General features: G+C 38.7%; 1 protein-coding gene across 1 annotated transcript; it reads right to left on the minus strand.

The window, feature by feature from the left end:
- Positions 1-5,783: 5,783 nt before the first annotated feature.
- LOC306864637 (metabotropic glycine receptor-like) lies at positions 5,784-23,551 on the minus strand (the record flags this gene model as incomplete). The annotated part of the gene is made up of 3 exons (XM_079408763.1): positions 22,540-23,551; positions 7,278-7,389; positions 5,784-5,822 (listed from the first exon to the last, which is right to left on the minus strand). Exons 1-3 carry the CDS (start codon positions 23,382-23,384, stop codon positions 5,784-5,786), a joined length of 996 nt encoding a protein of 331 aa, XP_079264889.1. The 5' UTR covers positions 23,385-23,551.
- Positions 23,552-23,966: the final 415 nt, after the last annotated feature.

Genomic DNA, 23,966 nt, shown 5'->3' on the forward strand with positions numbered 1-23,966 from the left:
CTCACGGTTCGATCCGATTCCGATTCTGGGAGTCACGATTCAATTCCAGAACGATTCTTGATCTACCCCCCCATTAATTAATTAATTTACCAACTTGAGAATTTTAAAATCCTTACATTTACATATCCTTACATAAGTAATTAAGTACTTTTTAAAATAATTACAAATAAAAAAATTATTAAAACAGTTGTATGTTAAGAAGTTTAAACTAACAGCCTATAACTTCAAAACATACTAGCAAGAGTGCTTTCAGTGTTTAAGATTATCTGAACGTTTTCCATTCAAGAACTGTGATTTTTCTTCATCTTTCCCTGCTAAAAAAACACAAAACAATAGAAGCCCAATAGAAACCATCACAGAAATTCTATTTTTTTCCATTAAAATACCATTATAAACCATTAGCTTTTTCCAGTAAAACCATTACAAAATTCCTTTTTGTAGTGTGTTTTGGGCATGTTTCCACTAGGATTTAACATCCCACCAATAGAATCCATCACATACAAGTAGACACCATTATAGTGTCCATTAAAACCAATAAAATTCCCGTCATAACCATTAAATCCATTGAAATTCTCAGAATCGATCCAGGATTGTTGGAGAGAGAATCGCGATGCATCGATGGATCGATTTTTTTCTCCCACCCCTAATGCCGTCCAGTCCAAGAGGAGCTGGATGAGTCAGAGAAAACCAGAGGGGACAGTGCGATGTCTCCTGAGTCACAAACAAGTCCAGCTGAGCCTGGCCAAACATTCTCCAAATCTGACACACCACCTCTGAGTGGAGTCTTCATTCTCCAGGCCTCGGCCCCTGTCATGACAGATTGTCTGCTTCCTGATGGAGATACCCAGGGATGTTAACTGCTCTGATTGAAAGGAGTTTCCCTTGGGCCCATACAAGGATCTGGTGTGCCAGCTTGTACAAGGGGCGCGAACACAGACTTCCCTGGTGGTTGATATAAGAGACCACCGCTGGGTTATCGGTGCGCACCAACACGTGGCAATCTCTTGAAAGTGTTTTAATGCTCGAAACACAGCCAGCATCGCCAGGCAGTCGATGTGCCACGTGAGATGGTGGCCGCTCCACAGACCGTGGGCAGGTTGGCTACTCATGACCGCACCCCAACCGGTGAGGGACATATCTGTCGTTAACGTTACACGACGACAAGGCACTCCCAACACCAGCCCCTGTGGCAAAAACCAAGGTTTCCTCCACATGTCTAAGGCATGAAAGAATTGGCGTGTGACCTTGATCATGCGAAGCGGACTTACCCTCGGGGAAAACCCCTTTAGGTTTTGAGCTACCACTGTAGGGGTCTCATGTACAGTTGGCCAAAATGTATCACATTGGACGCAGCTGCCATCAGACCCAGCAATCTTTGAAACTGCTTGATAGTGAGTGACCGGCCTTCTTTGACTCACAACTGCAGTGAGGATGGACTCGATCCGAGCAGAAGACAGCTATGCCTGCATCGTGGTCGAATCCCACACCACACCCATATAAGTGGTCCTCTGTAATGGAGAAAACACACTTTTCTTGGCGTTTAGTCTTAACCCCAACTCTTTCATATGGGCGAGAACTACATCTCAATGTCGAACCACCGTCTGCTCTGATTGAACTAGAATCAACCAATCGTCGATATAATTTAGTATGCAGATGCCCTGGAGTCGCAGTGGAGCCAGAGCAGAATCCACACACTTTGTGAAAGTTCAGGGTGAGAGTGCAAGCCTGAATGGAAGAATTCAATATTGGTAAGCTTCTACCCCGAAAGCAAACCTCAGGAACTTCCTGTGTTGAAGACAGATGGAGAGATGGAAATACGCATCTTTTAGATCTATTGTGACAAACCAGTCCTCGGACCTGATCTGAGACACGACCTGTTTGATAATGAGCATCTTGAACTTCAGTCGCATGACTGAGTGATTCAACCGACGCAGATCTAAAATCAGACGCAACCCCCCATCCTTCTTCAGAACAATGAAGTACAAGCTGTAGAACCTGGATTCTCTGTCGAGAGGAGGGACCACCTTGATGGCCTCCTTCTTCAGAAGAGTATTTACTTCTTGTTCTAACACCGGAGCCTGGTCGGGACCCACCACAGTGGAAACGATCCCGTTGAAATGAGGCGGAGGAGAACCAAACTGAATTCTGTAACCTCTTTCTACAGTATGCAGAACCCATTGTGAGACATTTGGCAGAAGGTTCCACGCTGCCAGAAAATCTACTAAGGGAATCAGTCTCTAGAGACTGACCTCCGCTGTAATAGGAGACCTCCTCAGAGGTAGCGAACCTCCTAGAGCTGCTACGTTAACAACTCAGTCTCCTGAGGGCACTGAGGAGAGACGGGCACCGTGTAATGAGGTGTACATTGGCAATCTGCCATGCCAATTCAAACATAGCGTTCTGATGAGGGGGGTTTAAAACAGGACAGAATATAGCCTATTACTTCAGAATTATAAAAAAATAAAAAACCAAGGCAGTTCATGACCCCTTTAAGGTTATCTACTTCATAAGCTAGTGTGCTCCAAAAAAAATGACAAAATGCGCATTTAGAAGATATAAGCATTCAGTATATAGGGGATAAGGAATGATATGCTTTCCATTGGTCCAAATATAGTCTAGTTTCACGTGCCACACAGTTAGCTCCGGTGCAGAGACACGATAGCACAGAGAGGATCATATGTGCAAGTCGGCACAGACCACAAAGCGTATTGGAACCATTTGAATTCTACATTTATTTTAAAAGCAATATGGATGAGATTAGGAGAAATGGTTAGACAGATTCGGCATTAGAAACAGCACTGACAAGTAGAAAAGATAACACTGGTGCCATAAACCAACATACACACTTTTCAAACTACACATCCTCAGCATGATTATGATCATTGTTGTTAAATGCGGCTTTACTGAGCTGAATCGACGGCTCTGGCTGAGTTGTGACATAAGCTAAATGTTACTGGCTTTTTTTTTTTTTAAAGGTGGAACTGCTTGATATGTTCTGCCCTGTCTTCTAGTTTCTGTTGAAATTATGTCAACACATCGCTTAAAAGCTGTTTCAAGGTACTTCAGTGGACCTTTAAAAAGAAATGTCTGAAGAACAAATAATGTTAAATGTATTGTCTTTTCCTCTATCATAACAATTCCGTAGAATATACCTGTTTGAGTGCCATAAATATATATTTTGAATGTATATCTCTGGAACTGAACCATATATAGGGCCTTAAAAATAAACCCACCAAAAAAAAAAGAAATTATTACGACCCAAAATCTAAAAGGACCTTAAATTATGTTTGATACATCGTGAGTTACAGGTCTACAAACTTTGGAGAAAATACTACTACTACTACTACTACTCCTACTGCTACTACTAATAATAAAACACTTTTTCCTGTTTTTGAAATTATATCTTAATATACTATTATATCATAGTTCTTAATTACATTTTATTTTGGTATCTATTTTTGGTATCTTTTGGTATCTTCATGGCCTCTACAATCTATTTTCAGAGATATAGGGATTTCACTGTTAACATATAATGCAATAAAGATTGCTTTAGTCAACTATTTTTACTAATAGACCAACCAATCTCTGTGTAAAAACAACATAATGACACTGCATTCTTTCTGAAGTAATTTTTATCCCCCTGTAGTTCGTCTCCAAATCTTAGGTGAAAACTGTCAAAACTCCCTCCACAAAATAGTGGACTACTCTGTAAATATTCATCCATGACATTTAATATTCGTCTTTCATAACTATGTTTGTTTGTCGTTTTAACATTAAAATCAAAACTTTGGGTAACACTTTATTTCGATAGTCCACTTTAGACATTCTACTAACAGTAAGTAACTTTGCAACTACATGTCAACTAGCAGTCATTAGAGTATTAGTAGACTGTCTGTTTAATAACTTCTAACACTTTATTTTGATGGGACCACAACATACAACATACTGAGTATTAGAAACTTTGCAAGTATATGTCAACTTATTCTACTAACCCTAAACCTACCCTACTGAGAGTTAGTAGACTTAGTAGTTGCAAATTAATGAGAATTAGTTGACATGTAGTTGACACATAGTTACAAAGTTACTTATAGTTAATAGAATGTCTAAAGTGGACTATCGAAATAAAGTGTAACCAAACTTTGAGCTAGGGAAGTTTCCAAAACTTGGTTGATTTTGACACATAATGACCCTAATGTGACCACATCTTTAGGCAACCATTGTTAACACCTTATCGTGCTATTGTGAGGGCAAGTTTTGCAAGAACCACACACATATTTTATCTAATTTGATCTACTTTTAAAACCACTTCTGTCTGAAACCCGAGAATTTCTTCCCATATGTGTCCTTTATAAATTAGCAAACTCAATCTTTGCTTCTACATTTAGAGCAGAATTTCATAAGGAAGCATAGTTTCCTCATAATGTTCATACTGTTATTTTTGTAAGGAATATCAGGCCTGCAGAGGCACAAGGTTATGAACGATGGCTCTCTTTAATGCCACTTCCTCTGAGCCTCTCTCTGCCTCGTTTCCTCATTAGTACCACAGCCTATCGAAACCATACATCCCTGTCATACAGTGAGCGAGTTCAACGGATATTTCATCTCACACTAAATCTTTTTTTTTTCTTTAACACAACCTACAAAGAGACATAAATGGAAGGAAAGTAATTATTCCACTGGTGGATGTATTTGATGAAAATATCAAACTTCAGAGGGGGTTCAAATGCACAGGCTCATCTGTTAAGTTCAGTGGCTTAAAGTAGCAATAACAGCAGCACATGATCAATGCAAAACCAGCAGGTGTGTGACTCACCAAGAAAAGATCAATTCAAAGTGCCACTGAAAATAGCACAGCTATTTCACCAAAATAACCAATTGGAAAGTCCAAATAGAAAATGTGTTAGCATCTTTGAATCATGCATGTTTGTCAGCTTTTCTACAGGCTATTTATACCCTGGCGGATATTTGTCTGTCTTGTCTAATTTGGACCTGATTGTATGACTAACTCTACAAACACTAGAGGATGAGCTGTTTACTCTTGTCTGGTTGGGTGTACAGCACGGAAAAAAATAAAATGCCACAACATTTTCAGAAGATGTGTGTTTGAAAGGATCTGAAGGATCTGATCAGTTCTTATAAATGTCAATAATGTACTTGTTCCATTAACACACATACATTAGCATGTATAACTCTTTTTAGGATTAAAGGGATAGTTCATTCGAAAGTGAAAATGACAAAACTTTGAATAGGAAAAAAAAATCGCAGAGGTTGTTTGCTGTTATGAGAGATCACGCAACTTTAGAGATGTCTAAAGATTAAATGATTAAATGACAGATTGAAGAACAAAGTGTGTCAATGATGATCAAGATTTCATTCATTTTAAGTATTCTTTGAGCATTGATGTATTGCTGACTTTGACTTTGACCACCGTCTTCAGTAAACTCTCTCAATTGACTGAAACTCAACTCCTGGTCATTATTGTTTACATTCGTCTCTCCAATGCATCCAGCTATGTTTTTTATGCTAGAGTGTTCTTGAAGCTTCTAAGCTTCTGGAAGGTTACCAAAAGATTGTACTCCTGTAGCTCACACTTTAAAATATGATGCTAGCAAGGCCATGGGTTATGCATGAACGCTACACATCAAAGCTTACTACTGAGGGGTAGAATCTGCACCGTCCCCAAGTATGATTGATGCTTGTCTTACTAGGATGTTTTAGCATCCACAGTCAAACCAAAACCATACCTTCAACCACAATGGCTAATTGCATATGCAGTACCGTTGTTACACATTCTGGAAGTCTTTGCTAATGATATTCTTGGTCTGATGAAGTCAGAAATATCTGGTTTGGCTTAAACAGGTTCAGTGATATGTGGGCTGCAGTTTCAGCGTCAGACATCCGAGATAATGAGAGTGAATTACAACTTTTTTTGCATACGAGAGGCCCTCTGGTACAAAGCCTCTATATCACATTACATTAAAACTTCTGATTGCAATGCAGTTTTGAGCTCTATTTATAGTCAGCGTCACCATCAACAGACCTGTGTTATGAGGAGTGGATGAAAGCTATTATGACAGAGGTCACAATTCAATTGCATAATATAGTGAAGATGCTGTGTCGCTATGTGCGGTATGCTCGACTGTGTCTTGAACATGCACACTGTGCAGTGTCCATCAGGAGGCCGAGCACACAAAGAGCTTTCTCAATTATTCAGTGCACCCTGCGCAATCTATTACATCACATCCATTATGAAGGAGCCAGACCTTAAAAATCTATTCTCTTTATAACTGCAATCCTCCAAGCATCAGGTTAACAGCATTAAGACACAGCAAAATCATTCACTGTTGAGCCAGAAGGTCAAAGATATATACAAAAATGTCTTTTGTTCTTCAAAATAACAGCAGGATGAACGCCATGAATCAAGAGCAGAAATCACAATGTGAGTTGGCATGCTGCTCTGCAATGATGTGGTTTTTGGACTGCTTTGTAAGAGGTCCTGAAGAGTTCAAATTATTTATGTTCTACTGCAAAGTGGGGATATTAAAGGAATAGTTCATCCAAAAATGAACATTCTAACATCATATATATAATATATATAATGTCATTTTTTATTGAAATGTCTCATATTTGTATATTTGTAATTATTTGTTTAGAATTTAGATCATTTAAAATACTGAATATAAAATAGCACACTACAGTTAACGTGCTTTAGCATGTTAGTCAACACATCAAAATACATGTAAAATACATAAATAATGCATACAAAATACATACAAATATATACATAATACATACTTCTTTAAAGCTCAGCAAAATATTATCAAAACATAATGATTAAAAATGGTTTAATTTGACATTATTACTAAGTACATGATCAGAAAGCTCTCGGATTTCATCAAAAACATCTTAATTTGTGTTCCAAAGATGAATGAAGGTCTTATGGTTTTGGAAAGACATTAGGGTGAGTAATGACAGAATCTTAATTTTGGGGTGAATTATACCTTTAAGTATATATATATAAAAAAAACACTGTCATGAAAGTTTCTTTTATTAATAATATCTGTATTATACTTTTAAGATTTGAAATACACAAGTGCTCATTCAACAGAATCAAGTGCATTTGTTTTCACAAAGGCTGCCGCATGTACTTTTCCTTTAATGTTATATTCTAATTATATTTTTAGTCCACTGAAATGTCTCCTGGAATGTATTAAACAAGTAAAAACTTTGGTGTTTGCAATCACGACATTGAAGTAATAGCTTGAAGTTGGACTCACCTCCATAGTGGTGAGGTTGCACCTGTGTGGCCAGGCATCTGCAAACCAGCCATCTGCAGAGCACTGATCAATATCCACATCCTGCAGGCTGACATCCACTCGAACAACACCCCTATATGATATGATAGAGCACAAGAGAAAAAGAGAAATTAATCTATAAAGTAAAACACTGGCACTTTAAACATACACTTACAGTACTTCACACATGTACATTTAATGCTAAAAGTGTGCTAAAATGATTATTCAGCTTTGATTGCTAAGCAGAAAAGTCATTGATTGACAAGTCTATTCAAATCCTAAATTGTGTCTTTGTTCTAAGTGACATAACAGCCAATGTGGATGTGTGTCTACACGGATCCAGTAAGACTAAGCATTTTCCATATTGATGTTTTCACCCAGTAAACAACAAATCATCAATAAGATGATCAATACACTCTTTATCAGTCTGGTCTTCCTCTTCAGTCAGCAGAGGAGAGGAAGCTTTTGCATTCTCATCAGCAGTCATAAAGGGAAGAAAAGAACATCAAATCCTCCAGAACCTTACAGGCATAATGTGTAATAGTCTCTCTTCATAGAGCGGCAGCATCCTGAACAAATAACCTCTAAAGTACTATGAAATCATAGATATAGAAATTCTTATAGAAAATAATTGTTTATGGCTTCATCATTTGGCTGAATGGAGTTTTGAGTTAAGAACTCAAAGAATGAAGCTGACTGACACTGAATGATCTTTAATGGCATCTCTCTTCAGCATGTTTATTTTTATTTCTCATCACAGCTGTCTGCACCAGCATTCTCACATCTGCTGTCAACGTGCTGGAACATTAAGAACAGGCTTGTGCACCATCCCAGTCTCAGTTGAGAGAAATCACATTATGAAACACAGATGCCCATGTGCTCTAAAGGCCCGTTCACACCAATACGAATTTGGTTCGATTTGCACATGCGATCTGTCTGTTCAGATGGGCTGAATGCATATGGCAGAAAGAAGAAAAAGCATAAATTAAGATGCTGTGCCATGGCTTGATTCCTGTTGCAGCTTTAATTATGTACCGGAATGGGACTGGCTATTGTACTCTGATGTTGGATGACAAAATAACTAGACAGTAGATGCATACAATAAGTGCATAATTTTAATTTGGAAGGCTACTTTATAAATGGATCAGGGTCTGAATAAGAAACAAGAGCTTTTACCAGTAAGCAACCACCAATACAGTATTGTACGTTGCAAAGGCGATTTCTGCAGAAAATGAAAATGATCTAATTTCTCTGTTAAAGTCTTGTCTTAGCATAGCTTTTCCACAACACAGAAAGGGTTTAGACAGAATTCCTTTACTTCATATAGGACATTGTCCAATTTACTGCAAACATAACTATATGTGTCTTTATTATTAATCTGACACAATCATAAATGCATCAAAATTATTACGTTCTATGCATACACAGGGGAAATAACCTTAGTTTTCAGTACAATATTGTAGAGTGACAACAATATGAATTAAAGAATATCATTAATGTCTGTGTAGTTGCCTAATTGTGATATCTACAGAGCATAGTGATCTTGATATCAAATACAATTTTATGAATTTGAAAGAAAATAATATAAATTTTCACGCTGTCAGCAATGAATCATATGTCTAAATCCAGAGTCTCTCAGAGTCTGCCAATTTCTCTGGAATAACACATAGGCTAATTTTCAATATTTTCCAAAAACAGTTCATTCCAGAGCTGCTTTACGAATGATCTTTATTGTACAATGCCTTGCAAACCCTTAGTGAGAAGGATAACTAAACTCATTCAATTTCTTTATTGCTGTTTATAATTATATTAATTTCAGATAAATTATTTGCTGTCTGGAACAAATCTTGCGTGTGGATCTAGACTGCAGTCTGCTAATTGATGACCTCTGGACAAGGTTGTTGGTATTTGGAACTGAGCCACGGGGGAGGTGTTTGTAAATTGAACATGTCAGATTTTATTATATGTTCATTTAATGACGTTATTATACTTCTATATTACTTTTAACAAACAAACATTTCCAATGTCTTTCGGAAGAAGAGAATAGTATACAGATACTACAGTAAAGCCAATCATCACACATGCTTGTGTTTTGGATCTGATTGCTAAAGTGGCTGTGGAGCCTCTGGTAAATAATAACATACTAATATTACATTATTTTTTTTTTTCTTTCTTTTGTTCATTCATTCAAAAAATAGAATAAACCTTTGAAATCTTTGACATATGTGTCCCTGGACCACAAAACAGTCATACGATTTATACATCTTGATTTATACATCATGAAAGCTGAATAAATAGGCTTTCCATTGATGTATGGTTTGTTAGGATATGACAATATTTTGCCGAGATACAACTATTTGAAAATCTGAGGGTGCAAAAAAAACTAAATATTGAGAAAATCGCCTTTAAAGTTGTCCAAATTAAGTTCTTAGCAATGTATATTACAAATCAAAAATGAAGTTTTGATATATTTACAGTAAGAAATTTACCAAATATCTTCATGGAACATGATCTTTATTTAATGTACTAATGATTTTTGGCATAAAAGAAAATTAATTAATTTTGACCCATACAATGTATTGTTGGATATTGCTACAAATATACCCCAGCGACTTAAGACTGCTTTTGTGGTCCAGGGTCACATATGATGTTTTATTAACAAGGTTAAGGTGGAGCACGATCAGATAATCAACCAATTTGGCACAGGTGTAACTCGTTTAGCTCACCATCCTAACTAGCACAATACGTATATATACTGTATGCAGCCTACCTACCTCTGTTCAATGACAGTTTTCCGGCATCCCTCCTCCACCCCACCTCCACACTCCTAATCTATTTTTATCCCATATTAGGGATAGGCGGAGTTCTCTGGGTTCAGGCTATATTCCGGGCTCGGAGCCCTCCCCCAGGACAGCACACCAAAATATGCTCACTATTTGCTATCAGATTAGATGTAAGGGTGAACTCGTGAAATTAGCAATCATTAATGTCAGATGCAATTATGTTTAATTTTTTTTCACATCAAAAGACACCAATTGATGGACTAGAGTTGTGAGGATTGCTTTTGGATTATTATGATGTTTCATCATTCACTCATTCTGACGGTACCCATTCACTACAGAGGATCCATTAGGTGCAGTGAAGTAATGCTAAATTTCTCCAAATCTGTTGGGATGAAGAAACAAACTCCTCTACATCTCGGATGTCCTGAGGGTGAACTATTCCTAACAATTCGAAAAGGAAGATACTACATATCAAATACTAAATCAAAATCTGCATAAATATGATGATTTATATAACCATTTATGAAAATACCATAAATCGCATCGATGCTGTGGTCTGTGGGGGTTAAGGAAGTGAGTCGATGTGGATATATAGTATCAAAGGCATATGAGAATGATGCTAATAATCCTCTAGACTCCATATTTCTCATGTACAACAGGTGAAAAAATCATCATAAGCTATACTGTGGTGCACGCTGGTCCTGCAGGGATGCAAACATAGATCAGAAAACACTGAAAAGGAAGACTGCCTGAGGTAACAGAGATCTCTTTGTTTCTCTCTGCGACTATATCCGTTTCCTGTCTTTTTCCCTTTCTTCCTCTGAGACAGACACAGAAGGTGCAGTCATGGAATAGTCTCTGCTCGCCTTAATTGAAGCCTTGGCCAAGCAAGTGTGCTAATTTTAGCAGCCGTGTTCATCAAGCGTCGGAATGCCACATCCTTCATCCAAGGTCACATGGGACCTATGGCTCTGTATTGCCATTACTAGCTCGCAAGACAGAAAGTGGATTGGTGACAGTGCCATCATTTTGTCTTGATGATGAAAAGCCTGATGATTATTGTGATTAGTATAAATTGAATGTAATTACTGTGGCAGACTATGTGACACTGGATTGTATTTCAGTCTTCCCTGAGATTGAAATGAGATATGGAGACGTTGACAAGATCTGTTGAGATTTTTTTTTTTTTTTTGGTATGTTAATCGACAGTGTTCAACAATGTTCAAGACATCTACAGCATATCTTGTTAAAAAACATAATTGCCAACAATTTTCTCTGACTTCTCAGAGCACATTAGCTTGCTTGACTAATACATTATAGAGTAAGAAGTAATACATAAAAAGTTGTAATTTACTTTTTATACTTTATAAATAGGACTCTTGACAAATTTTTTTTTTTCAACAAATTGTTATCAATTTATTAAATGCTCTATATTTATTATGATTTATTATATATTATATTTAAATTTGAAATTTTGACAACCCTACAAATAGACGAGCATACAAATAAACACAACATAAACATCAAATAAAATAAATAAATAGTTTTATGGTAATGTTTTGTACTTTTGTGCTGTTGAATGCGTAAGCTACAGATGATGACCTCAGAAAATATCAAGGTATACAGTATTACACAATTCAATTCAATTCTGATTAATTTCTAAATATTTTCTTAAGGAAAAAGAAAAAAAAAACTCAACTATTGATGCACACCTAACAAGGAGACCCTCATTTAGTACATTTCAATAATATTATAGATTAACAACAGAGACTAAACTTTTTATATGCAAATGCTATTCATTTTCAGATATCATCATCATTTATTTGCATTGTCTCAAAAGAGTCAATAACACAGGTAATTTGCATATAAACTTAACTTCATGATATACTTATTTAAACACGCTTATTTAAAAATGAACCGTAAATGAGTTCCCTCTAGTGTGTTTTGTTCTGTTCACTAACAAACTATGAACACTGAATAACTTTCCTGAGGTAATGTTACTTTAAGAGGCATGTTCACAAGCTCTTATATTTACATCATTTCTGGGGTTGAAGCACTGATTGATCTATTAGATGAGAAATGGTACATCCCTAATTAATACATTTATATTTACAATAACTCAAGAAATATAGTACTTTATCTTTGCTTTTTCTCACGTTACAGTGTCAAATAATTTTTTATAGTTTTGTTTCGCTTTTATTTTTAACGTTTCTTTTGAATTTTGACATGGTTAATACGAAAATCACATTACTTTTTGTGTATCATTTGTGTAACAGTGACCATAAAATCTACTATCTGTTATTACTCATACATAAAAGTGATATTGTACATGCATAATACTGACCTAACAACAACAGTTTAACATAAACAGTTACCAAAAGTGAGTTGTCTAAAACTTCAGATTTTTTTTTTCTTTTATGACTAATTCCACAATGTTCCAGAAATATCTAGAATATTACAGAATGTCACGGAAACTTCTAGAATGTCCCCATCCTTGCTAAATATCTTTTAAAAAAAATATAAAATAGTACGAAGATGTATCTGTAATAAACCGATATTTCGTAATTAATCATAGAACTTTATAGAATTTGTTTTTAGAAAATGTATCGGACCTAAATATTTAACAAAATATTGATGCAGCTACATGAAAATAAATAGTGTAATAATGATTAGCACCACAGAATTACATAAGAAACATTTATAAAAAAAAATAAGTGAAACAAATGTTTGTTACATTGCGTTACCTTTGGTAAAGCTACATTTGAGACTGATTCATTTAACATGACTTGATTAAAAAGATCAATTGTGTGCCTTTTTATTGGTTTATTGCTTAAATGGGTCATCAGATGCCCATTTTTGATATGATTCTTTAGGGTCTTAATGAAAAGTCTATAACATACTTTGGTTAACATTTTTCAATGGTAGTGTAAAAAATGACTTCTTTACCCTGTCAAAATCAGCTCTGTTTTCAGCACGCTGATCTAGTCCATGTTGCTTTAAATCCTAGTGAGCTCTGCTGACTCCGCCCCTCTCTTCTGTGGAGTGATGAGCAGACCATAGATATGTGTAGAATCCCTATTCGACCGCTCCAGATACATTGAAGTGTCAGCCATCTCGCATTCACCATAATAATGAATATTCAAAGATATACAAGTGTATAACTTGCTGTTGTAGACGCACACAATCAATGCACTCAAAGCTTTGCAGACTGTTCCAGAAATGGCGGATGGCTTATCTATTGTCCCATAGAAACAGTCCATAATGAAGAATCTAGGTATATATATCTATGGAGCATACTAAACTTCAGCCACGAAACTGGCTAATTAGCACATTATTAGGAAAGGCGATTTGCAAAGATTCATAAAAACCCTTATACTCTAGCTTTTTCTGTAGATAAAGCTGGATCACTTTTATGTAGGTCAGGAATCGGCGTATTCACTTCAAAGCGAAAGTAACGTTAATTCACTGCTTCTTAAGCAGCTCAGATGTTGGAAATAAATGACGACTGCTATATTCATTCGTTACATCGAACAACTAAACACTTCAAATCGCTTAATCTCAGACATCTTGTCTTCCCCTGCACCGGAGTCGACACAATGGCGGACGGATGACAGCTCACTCAGGGCGGGTCTAAGGTAAGACGGTCTTGTCAATCAACTATCGTGGGAGGGGCCTGTGCAGAACTACGTCATTCTGACGGCAATCTCAGAACAGCCTGATTTGAGAAAGAGGATTTTAAAATAGGGATTTAAAAAAAAAAAACAGTGGGTGGATTTTTATCATTATAGGATGGATGTGTACACACACTTCCAACACACATTTATGTTCAAACAACTTGTAAAGTGAATTTTGCATCCAATGATCCCTTTAAATGAGACCAATTTTAACCTATATTTGTAAAACAAGTGCACTTTTATCATAATGAATCATCTACTCCATTGCACAGCTGTCATTAGTGGTTACAGTACAATTTTCTTCTTACAAAGATTATTATAAGAAGCATTATTATTATTTATTATTATTAGGCTATTGGTGGTGTTGGCAAAGGTAAGTTAAACGACTTATAACAGTAATACCATGTCACTGCAAACTATTTCTTTACTGCAACTGTTAAATTGATATTTATGTAATAGTATATGACACTTTAACACTTTTTGACATCTTATTTCATTAAAATTAATTCATTTTTGCAACAAATGCAGTTAGTGTCAGTGCTACAAAATCAAAAGTGATTTTAAATGCATTTTAAAAGTTTAATCAAACTTTAAGATACTTAGTACTTATTACAACAAAATACTTTAAAAGAAAATACTCATGTATGAACTGAAAATGTTTTCCAATGCTTAATTGCATTGTTAATTGCAATTTAATGAAAATGCATTATAGTTTAAATTTATATTAAACGCAATTAGCTGAACTCTAGAGTGCTTTTCTGGCCCACTTCAGTAGGACTAAGTAATCTTTATAAGTAATTTCATAATTATATTATACTTATTTTGTCTCATGCAAGTACTGGCGAATAAACTGACAAACATTTATGGTAAACTAGCATGCAATGTCTTTTGAAACTTGTATATCATCTACTTAAATACATTTGCAATTATACTTTAATACACTGTAAAAAAAAAAAAATCGCCTTTAAAGTTGTCAAATGAAGTGTCACGTATCCTGTGGGTGTGCCCTGGTTGGCCACCAGATGTCACTGTCTTGTCTGAGCACATGGGTTTGTGTTGTGATTGTTCCATGTGTTCCCCCGGCTGATTGTTTGACCCCGCCCTCCTTGTTATTCCCTAATTGTCTCAGCGTGTACACCTGGTGCCTCCTCGTTTGTCTCCTTTAAATGATCCTGGTGTTTGCAGTCCTGTTCGGCCACGTTGTCATATGTTCTTGGTGCAGTAAGTCATGTCTGTTTTCTAGTCCTCGTTTTTGCATTGCTCTGTCAGTCTGTTTTTCCCCTCGGGGTAATTTATGTTTCTGTTTTGTTTGTTTTTATAATTAAAACCACCATTTCCCTGCACTTGAGTTCTCGCTTCATTTCTCTGCACGTATCATGACAGAACGTGGCCGACATCAGAGAACTCAGCGGGGAATGGATTCTTCCCATCCTCCAGCCCCTAACGTGAGGAACCCCACTTTTTTACGGATCCTCCAGGTCAGGACGCTGCACTCTCTCCGTCAGAGGGGCACTGACGTCAGGATGTTTGCCTGGACGTTTTGTGAGGCAGCAGAGGGTTTGGGATACAACGAGGTGGCTCTCAAGGACTTCTTTAACCTTGCCCTTGATGAGCCCCTCGATGAGGAGTGGATGAGGGAGCTAGACCACTTGACTTTTGGGGAATTGGTGGAGTTTTTGAAGCTTCTCCAAGCGGCGGTGCCCGCTCACAGCGCTCCCGAGGCGGCGGTGCCCGCTCACAGCGCTCCCGAGGCGGCGGTGCCCGCTCACAGCGCTCCCGAGGCGGCGGTGCCCGCTCACAGCGCTCCCGAGGCGGCGGTGCCCGCTCACAGCGCTCCCGAGGCGGCGGTGCCCGCTCACAGCGCTCCCGAGGCGGCGGTGCCCGCTCACAGCGCTCCCGAGGCGGCGGTGCCCGCTCACAGCGCTCCCGAGACGGCGGTGCCCGCTCACAGCGCTCCCGAGGCGGCGGTGCCCACTCACAGCGCTCCCGAGGCGGCGGTGCCCGCTCTCAATCCCCTAGTGGTGGCCGAGGATGCCGCAGCGGCGCCCCGCTCCCGGAGACGGAGGAAGAGGCGGAGGAAGGCCTTCTCCGTCCCACAAGGCCAGGAGGCTACCCAGGAGCTCACTGCTGGCCAGGAGGTCGTGCCAGAGCCACCCGTGCTCCTCGCCCTGCCGGCGCCACCCGTGCTCCTCGCCCTGCCGGCGCCACCCGTGCTCCTCGCCCTGCCGGCGCCACCCGTGCTCCTCGCCCTGCCGGCGCCACCCAAGCGCCTCGCCCTGCCGGCGCCACCCAAGCGCCTCGCCCTGCCGGCGCCACCCAAGCGCCTCGCCCTACCGGCGCCACCCAGACTCCTTGGCCTGCCGGCGCCACCCAAGCGCCTTGCCCTGCCGGTGCCACCCAGACTCCTTGCCCTGCCGGCGCCACCCAGACTCCTTGCCCTGCCGGCGCCACCCGAGCGCCTTGCCCTGCCGGCGCCACCCGAGCTCCTCGCCTTGCCGGCTCTACCCGAACTTCTCGCCCTGCCGGCTCCACTCGAGCTCCTTACCCTGCCAGAGGCCGTTCCTGAACTCACTGTCTGCCCTGTTACGGCCACAGAGACCGTTCCTGAGCTCACTGCCTGCCCTGTCACGGCCACAGAGGCCGTTTCTGAACTGACTGTCTGCCCTGTCACGGCCACAGAGGCCGTTCGTAAACTCACTGCCTGGCTTGTCCCTCCGGCCCCACCCTGGCAGTGCGCTGGGGTTCCTGTTGGGCCGGAAACCCCCTGGTCCGTCCCTCCGGATCCGTCCTGGTCTCCTGCTCGGCCTTGGTCTGCGGGCCCCCTGCCTCTGCACGGGCCTGGCCCACCATCCCTCCCCCTGATCTGTCTCTTGCCCACCTCCCTTCTTGACATTTTGTATTTTCATTTTTCATGTTTTTGTGTGTTCTTAGTGTTGCAGGTGGAGCATCTGGGAGCTGCTCCTTTGTTGGGGGGTCGTGTCACGTATCCTGTGGGTGTGCCCTGGTTGGCCACCAGATGTCACTGTCTTGTCTGAGCACATGGGTTTGTGTTGTGATTGTTCCATGTGTTCCCCCGGCTGATTGTTTGACCCCGCCCTCCTTGTTATTCCCTAATTGTCTCAGCGTGTACACCTGGTGCCTCCTCGTTTGTCTCCTTTAAATGATCCTGGTGTTTGCAGTCCTGTTCGGCCACGTTGTCATATGTTCTTGGTGCAGTAAGTCATGTCTGTTTTCTAGTCCTCGTTTTTGCATTGCTCTGTCAGTCTGTTTTTCCCCTCGGGGTAATTTATGTTTCTGTTTTGTTTGTTTTTATAATTAAAACCACCATTTCCCTGCACTTGAGTTCTCGCTTCATTTCTCTGCACGTATCATGACATGAAGTTCTTAGCTATGCATATTATTAATTAAAAATTAAGTTTTGATCTATTTACAGAAGGAAATTTACAAAATATTGTCATGGAACATGATCTTTACTTAATGTCCTAATGATTTTTGGCATAAAAGAAAAATAAATAATTTTGACCCATACAGTGTATTTTTGGCGAGTGCTACAAATATACCCCAGCGACTGTTTTTTTTGGTCCAGGGTCACATATATCAGTAAATATCTTATCACAGATGAAAACAGAAGAAGTTTACTAAACGTAAATTATTGTTAGGTTTAGCTTATAAAGGAACAATGTCTGAGGAGATGGTGTTTGTTGATGGGGTATGCGTAATGGCAGTGGGGTAAGGGGTGAAATGTGAAGGTACAAAGAGACGCTGACATTAAGGATCGCTGGACTGTTTGCTTTGATAACGGCCGGCAGTACTCGACAGAATGACCCCGGTGTCACAGCACAGACGACAAGCAGGGCCTTGAGTCACATTAGCCAAAACTCATCCTGTCAGCCTAATGCATTTCCCTTACATTTCCCTCATTTTGTTTCCTTAAAATAGAAGCACAACATGACACTGAGATCATACTAAAACATAATGCTTCAGTGCACTTGATTTATTAAGAGGATGCTTTTAAGACCGTCTGCCATTCAATAGACGTGTGCCTTGAAGCTAGCTAAGGTTCTGTTGCTGCCTGAACAAATACAAAAAATTACTCTACGCTTCGTCCATCCATATTTCATGGAGTCCACGGCAGAATGACAGTTTGCTCTTTAGAGAGTATGTATAGCTGTCTCCTGTTTCATTGTGCAGGTTTTGTTGGCTAATTGAATTTTATCTAACTGTCTTCCTTTCTTTTTGGACTGCATTAGCATAACAGCGCTCGTGGCGAGATCCAGCTTCGCACTGGATGAAAAGAGGTGACATCCGTCTCCATGCATTTTCTTTTTAATGAGCTCCCCCTTTTAATGCCAAACTGAAATTAAATTCAAATAGAGCAGAACAGCAAGAAACCGTGTTCACGCTAATTCCAGCTAACACATGAAATGGATGGATTTCTCCCAAAGGACTCGATTTGTTCAGACAAGAGGTAAGATAGGACATCAGTATTAACAATAGCCATTTCCAATGCATTCATATTAGCTATGTTCTGAATGGAATACCAGTTAGTTCTTAATGAATACTGCACTGTATACACTGTCTACTAGTTTGAAAATGACTTTGTTTCTTGTCATTTCAGCAGTGTAACTTTTATATCTTATTTTATATTTTAAATCTAATATTACAGTATTACCGTTAAAAGTGGGTCAAAGATGAGAAATCCTATTTTGTTGTCTGCATCAAATTAAACTTAAAAAAAGTTATTTTATATACATAAAAAGAATATTTCATGCACGTAAAGTGTCTACTGTAATGTGAAAATAAAATGTTAAATTATGGGTAAAATAATGTTCTATCATCATTTAGCATAACAGATATATATTTTGTAAAGATGAAACAACATACGTATCATAGACTGTACTTATTAAAATATAGAAAATAAAAGATTAGCAAACAAAATTGTATTATATTTAAAATTATTACAAAATGACAAATGGGTAAAGCCTAGTGGTTTGAAGGAGAGTAGAAAAAAATTGGTAAAGATTTAAAATTATGATTTAGTTTTTTTTTTTTTTTTTTTTTTTTTTTTTTGGGGGGGGGGGGGCTCTTTTAATATCATCTAATGATTATTGTTCTAATCATGCCTCAGGATTTTTTGTTGTATAGACTATTGCTACACTAAATGACATTTTAGTGGATGTGTACTGTAAATAATGGTGAAAATTTATTTTAGTATTATATTTTATTTTATTTTAAATACATACATACAATGGAACACATTCTAATGTATGGGAAAAATATTCTAATGTATAGAAAAATTAAAGCGGTATTAAACTTATTATTGTTTTGATGCTTGAAAACCCATACTTGAAAACAAATATGAACATGATGTTGTAGAAATGGCCATGTCTCTTTAAGACTACCATGCCAGTAGTAATTGGTCTATTCCAAACTCGTCCTCCCTTGGGCTCTTGGTAGGAGCTTGTAGGTCAGAGGACCTACAGCCCATGTGGGTTATAATAGGACATTGTGGATTTGTGTATCCCCAGAGGCCCCTGGCAGACTGGACAGCCTTAATAGTGTTCAATTTTCTCTCCATCCAACCCTCACTCACACCTGACAAAGGATAAAGATTGCATGCTATGGTACCTTAAGATCTATATGTACAGTTAAATACAAAATATGCAAAGAAAGTATACTAAATAACTAAACGTATGAGAGGGCAAATCTTAATGTTACACCATACACTGACATTCTAAAGAATTGTGAAATTCCGAATTCATTGCAGCATTTTGGGAGCAGTACTCCAGTGTGCAAAACAAAGTCTACATGGTTGCAGTCGAGGAAGAACTGAGAACTGAGATTTCTAAAAGTTCAAAAGTAAATCTCCCATTACACTTCAGTGAAATCAATACATAAATGCACAGCTACATAAAATAGTAGCATCTGTGAGAGAAAGACAATGCTTTCACCATACAGCCAATTATTGTTGATCATCAGAAGTCAAGAGATAAAATGAATTTCAATCTTCTAGAATGGTTTGCCAGTGTGGTTCATTGCCTCATGAGCACTTCTCATTTGATAATTAGTCCTATACCAGATGAATGCTTATAATCAACAAACTCCTTTCCACATGATTTAAAACAAATAGCAGCCTCAGATGCTATTAATCTATTAATTTTATAATAATCGATTAAAACCTTGAGAGACCCCCCAAAAAATTTTTACAAATAAAATTATTATTTTGTTAATTAATTATACAATTATTATATTTATTACTATAATCATTATAAAAAATATTAATTCATCAACATCATCTATAATATAAAATTTTTGGAGAGTTGCACGTCATGACATTTTACAACTTGAACTAACCTTTTCTTGTCATAAAAAATTGCTATCTTAAGTTTATTTTCTTCATATTTCTATATGTCGGTTGCACCATATGACTTTTTCATTTCATTCTTTTACTTTTCATTATAATATCAGACCATTGTCAAAATATCAAAATATATATGTTTTTAATCATTAAAATTTATTCAAGTCACTGTATGTATGAATTGCATTTTAATGTATTTTTGAATACATTAAATTTGAATAGATCCGAACAAAATAATGAACATCACATTACTGACCCTTGGGCCAATAAGCAGCCACCCAGAACAACCTAACAATACCCTAGAAACCACCAAACAACCCTACCCATCCATATAGCAAACAATTAGAACACCTTAGCAACCACATAGCAATATTCTAGCAATCAGCCACAACAACCTCACATTATGGCAATGGGCATGTGCTCAAATTTCCTCCAAAAAAGGTACAAATGTGACCCTGGACCACAAAACGAGTCATAAGGGTCAGTTTTTCGAAATTGACATTTATACATAATCTGAAAGCTGAATAAAAAAGCTTTCCATTGATGTATAGTACAATATTTGGCTGAGTTACAACTATTTGAAAATTTTGAAAATATTGAGAAAATTCACCATTAAAGCTGTCCAAATTAAGTCCTTAGCAATGCATATTACTTATCAAAACTGAAGTTTTTACATATTTAGGGTAGGGAATTTATAAAGTATCTTCATGGATCATGATCTTTACTTAATGTCCTAAAGATTTTTGGCATAAAAGAAACATCAATCATTTTGACCCATACAATGTATTTTTGGCTATTGCTACAAATATACCCGTGCTACTTAAGACTGGTTTTGTGGTCTGGGGTCACAAATATATTTAGAATTAATCATATGTGTGCTCTGCGTGTCCTTTAGCTGAAGCTACACCAGATAATGGAACTTGTCAAAGTGAATAAAGACTCAAATAGATGTAATTAACTTTTCACCTGCATGGCCCAGACATTTCACTACACAAATACCAGGTTGTCCGTCACAAGAAGTCTAAATTTAAGATTTCGACACAACATTAATCTAAAAATGTCTGCAGATGTATGAGAGGTGCCTCTAGTTGCTGTTGTACATCTTTCATTATTTATTCATTATCGTATTGACTGAAAGGTATCCTGAGAGTGAAGACTGGAGACACTGCATTACAGAACACCCCTTCCCCCCTCCATTGCCCCTTTATAAATATGTGTAGGTGGCAAAGAGTGGGCCTAAAGACAACAGGATGGATCTACCTTAGTGTCATGGCCAGCAAGTGTTTCGGAATTCATTACCCAGGAGGTACGAGCCATCATAAGATGAAGCCTTGGCCAAATATCGACCTGTGCAGAGAGGTTACAAATTACAGCATAACTACTGAACAAACCCAGAGAGACACTGGCTTCCGCTGGCTTTCCTCATTTAGATGATAGACTGGAGAATCTGACGATGGCAGATATAAATGGAAACACCATTTTGCTATATGCTGCAAATTGAGCTCGGTCCCTGAATTGTTACATACCACAGTCCAGCTATTCATTTAAAGCAATCACATAAACGATTTTCCTGAAAGAAGCTACAGGACTGGTTACAGCTTTTAAAGAACAATTGTGACTGTAAAATCTGAGTCCATGGTGCTGGCGCCTGTGGGATTAATTAGCAAACAGGAAACAGCCCTATTCCTGTCTCTGAGCTCCAGTGTTACCGGCACCCCTTAACTCATCTATGAACAGAGTCGAGGATCCTTGTACACAACATCTCCACCATGTTAGCCTGATCAGTATAAACATCTCCAATGACCGCGGTTGTATATTGAGAAGTGATCTGATTGTTCGGGGGCCAAGAGGTTTCTTGCTATGCAACCAGCATTGGTTATTTTTAGAAGCACTCTCTACACCTGCAGTGATGGTTTGCCATACTAACCAACAGCATTCGTGGTATAAAATACAAAAATGTGAACAATAAGACTATGAAAAAACATTATTGTTACTGTAATTTGGCAATTCTGTTGTAATAAATTGCTTTGACACACTCACACTGAAACATGCTTTTTTTTTTTTTTTGTATTATAAAAAATGTTTTACAAATAAACCAGAATTAATTCTACAGTAATGAATTTTCAAAAAAAAAAAAAAAACATTCCTACTAAACAGAACATAATCATCATCATTAATAACAGATTATGTGTGTATAATCTGCACTGTAAAAATAAAAATTTTCAAAGTTGTATATAAAAGATTATTAGTTATGTTTTACAATAAAATTCTACTTTGAAATGCCACATTTAATTCAGTGTTTTACTTGCGGTTTCTTTATAATTGTTTGTGAAATTTGGCAATTTCTGAGTAAAAATAATTTCTACGGCAAACATTTTTCAGTGTGCATTATGAACAACTGAACAATCCATCCATGTTACCAAAGTTACCTGAAGTCTGGATTCCGGTTGGGTTTAAGGCCATAGAAGCCAGCAGACAGTGTCATAAACCATCTGGGAATGAAATTCCCATTTTTACACTCCAAGTACGGAGCTGACCAGCGGATCTGTCTTTTGTCGGTAATATAACTTTCTCCATTGCGCACAGACGCGTCAAAAGAGGCAAAATCTTGACTCAGCACTCGTTTTTGGAGATGGGTCTTCTTTTTATTTTTATGCTCGTGGTACCACTCCGTATCAGCCGTTCTGTTCTTCAATACATGGTGTGCAGTGCTGGATAAATCCTGAAGGATGATCTCTCCACCTGCCCGTGTGGCCTGAAGGTAAACAGGTGGCCCATCAGGAGGGGACTCGGTGCTTAAGGTGACCACTGCTCGATGGATCTTGATGTCTCCCTCCAAGATACTCCTGACCAGAGCGTGGTACCACTCCATATCGCGTCTGGGGCTGTGATCTCTGGACCTGTTCGTTTGTAGGATCATGTTGAGGAAGTTTGTGGCGTGAAGGACCGTGTCCAGGACGCTGCGCATGGAGTGATGAGCGTCTCCGCGCGTCCTACCCCGCAACACCGCCAGCTCATATCTCCTGGAGCAGTTGCTGTGTTTTAAGGTGGAGGAATCCCCCGTGTGCAGAAACGCACTCACCACTCTGGGTACCCGTTCCTCAATCCTCTGCGCTAAACCCGAATGGGGATTCCGGAGGTGCGCTTGCTGGTTGCTGTGCGTATTATAAATGGGCAGCTTTGCGTTTAGGTCCCGATCATGTTCCACATATCTATAATTTGATCCTATAACAAATCCCACTTGCAAGAGTAACGATATCCGGATTATGGCCATATCCTTCAAGCCCGCTCTTTTACCTTACCAGCTTCAGATCACCAAATCTGATGCGAGAAATCACAGCTGGAACGAATCAAATCAGCACAGCATTTTCACCTGTGGATTTTCACGCATTTCTGACACCTGATTCCTGGCCAGAAGACAGTTATTGCATCGGTTATCCCCTTCCCCTCAAGTGCAGTGGTGTTGTTTGTGTAAGTGATGCTGATTCGGTCTTGTATCTCCTTGCAGGAGCGCAGCAGATGTACAGGATCCCCGACGCTCACCTCCCAATATGATGCTGGACCACAACAGACGTGATCGAATGAGAGAAAGGGTAAGAGAGAGAGAGAGAGAGAGAGAGAGAATCCTATTTTTCGGAGGCAGGGAGTCAGTACTTCACACTTGGATGACAAACACACTCCGCCCTCTGTCGTCCACTCCAGTCTTAAACCATTAGAACGGCAGAAACCATTTGCTATAGCATCTAGTGAAGTCCGATTCGCTTCATCGTTCATTGAGTCGGTTCTTTTCAACGAACTATTTCGCAAAACAGACTCGTTCGGTCAGAGCGCTTATCCAGTTCTCGGCTTGCGTATC

This window comes from Barbus barbus (assembly GCF_936440315.1).
Source record: "Barbus barbus genome assembly, chromosome: 46".
Classification (NCBI taxonomy): domain Eukaryota; kingdom Metazoa; phylum Chordata; class Actinopteri; order Cypriniformes; family Cyprinidae; genus Barbus; species Barbus barbus.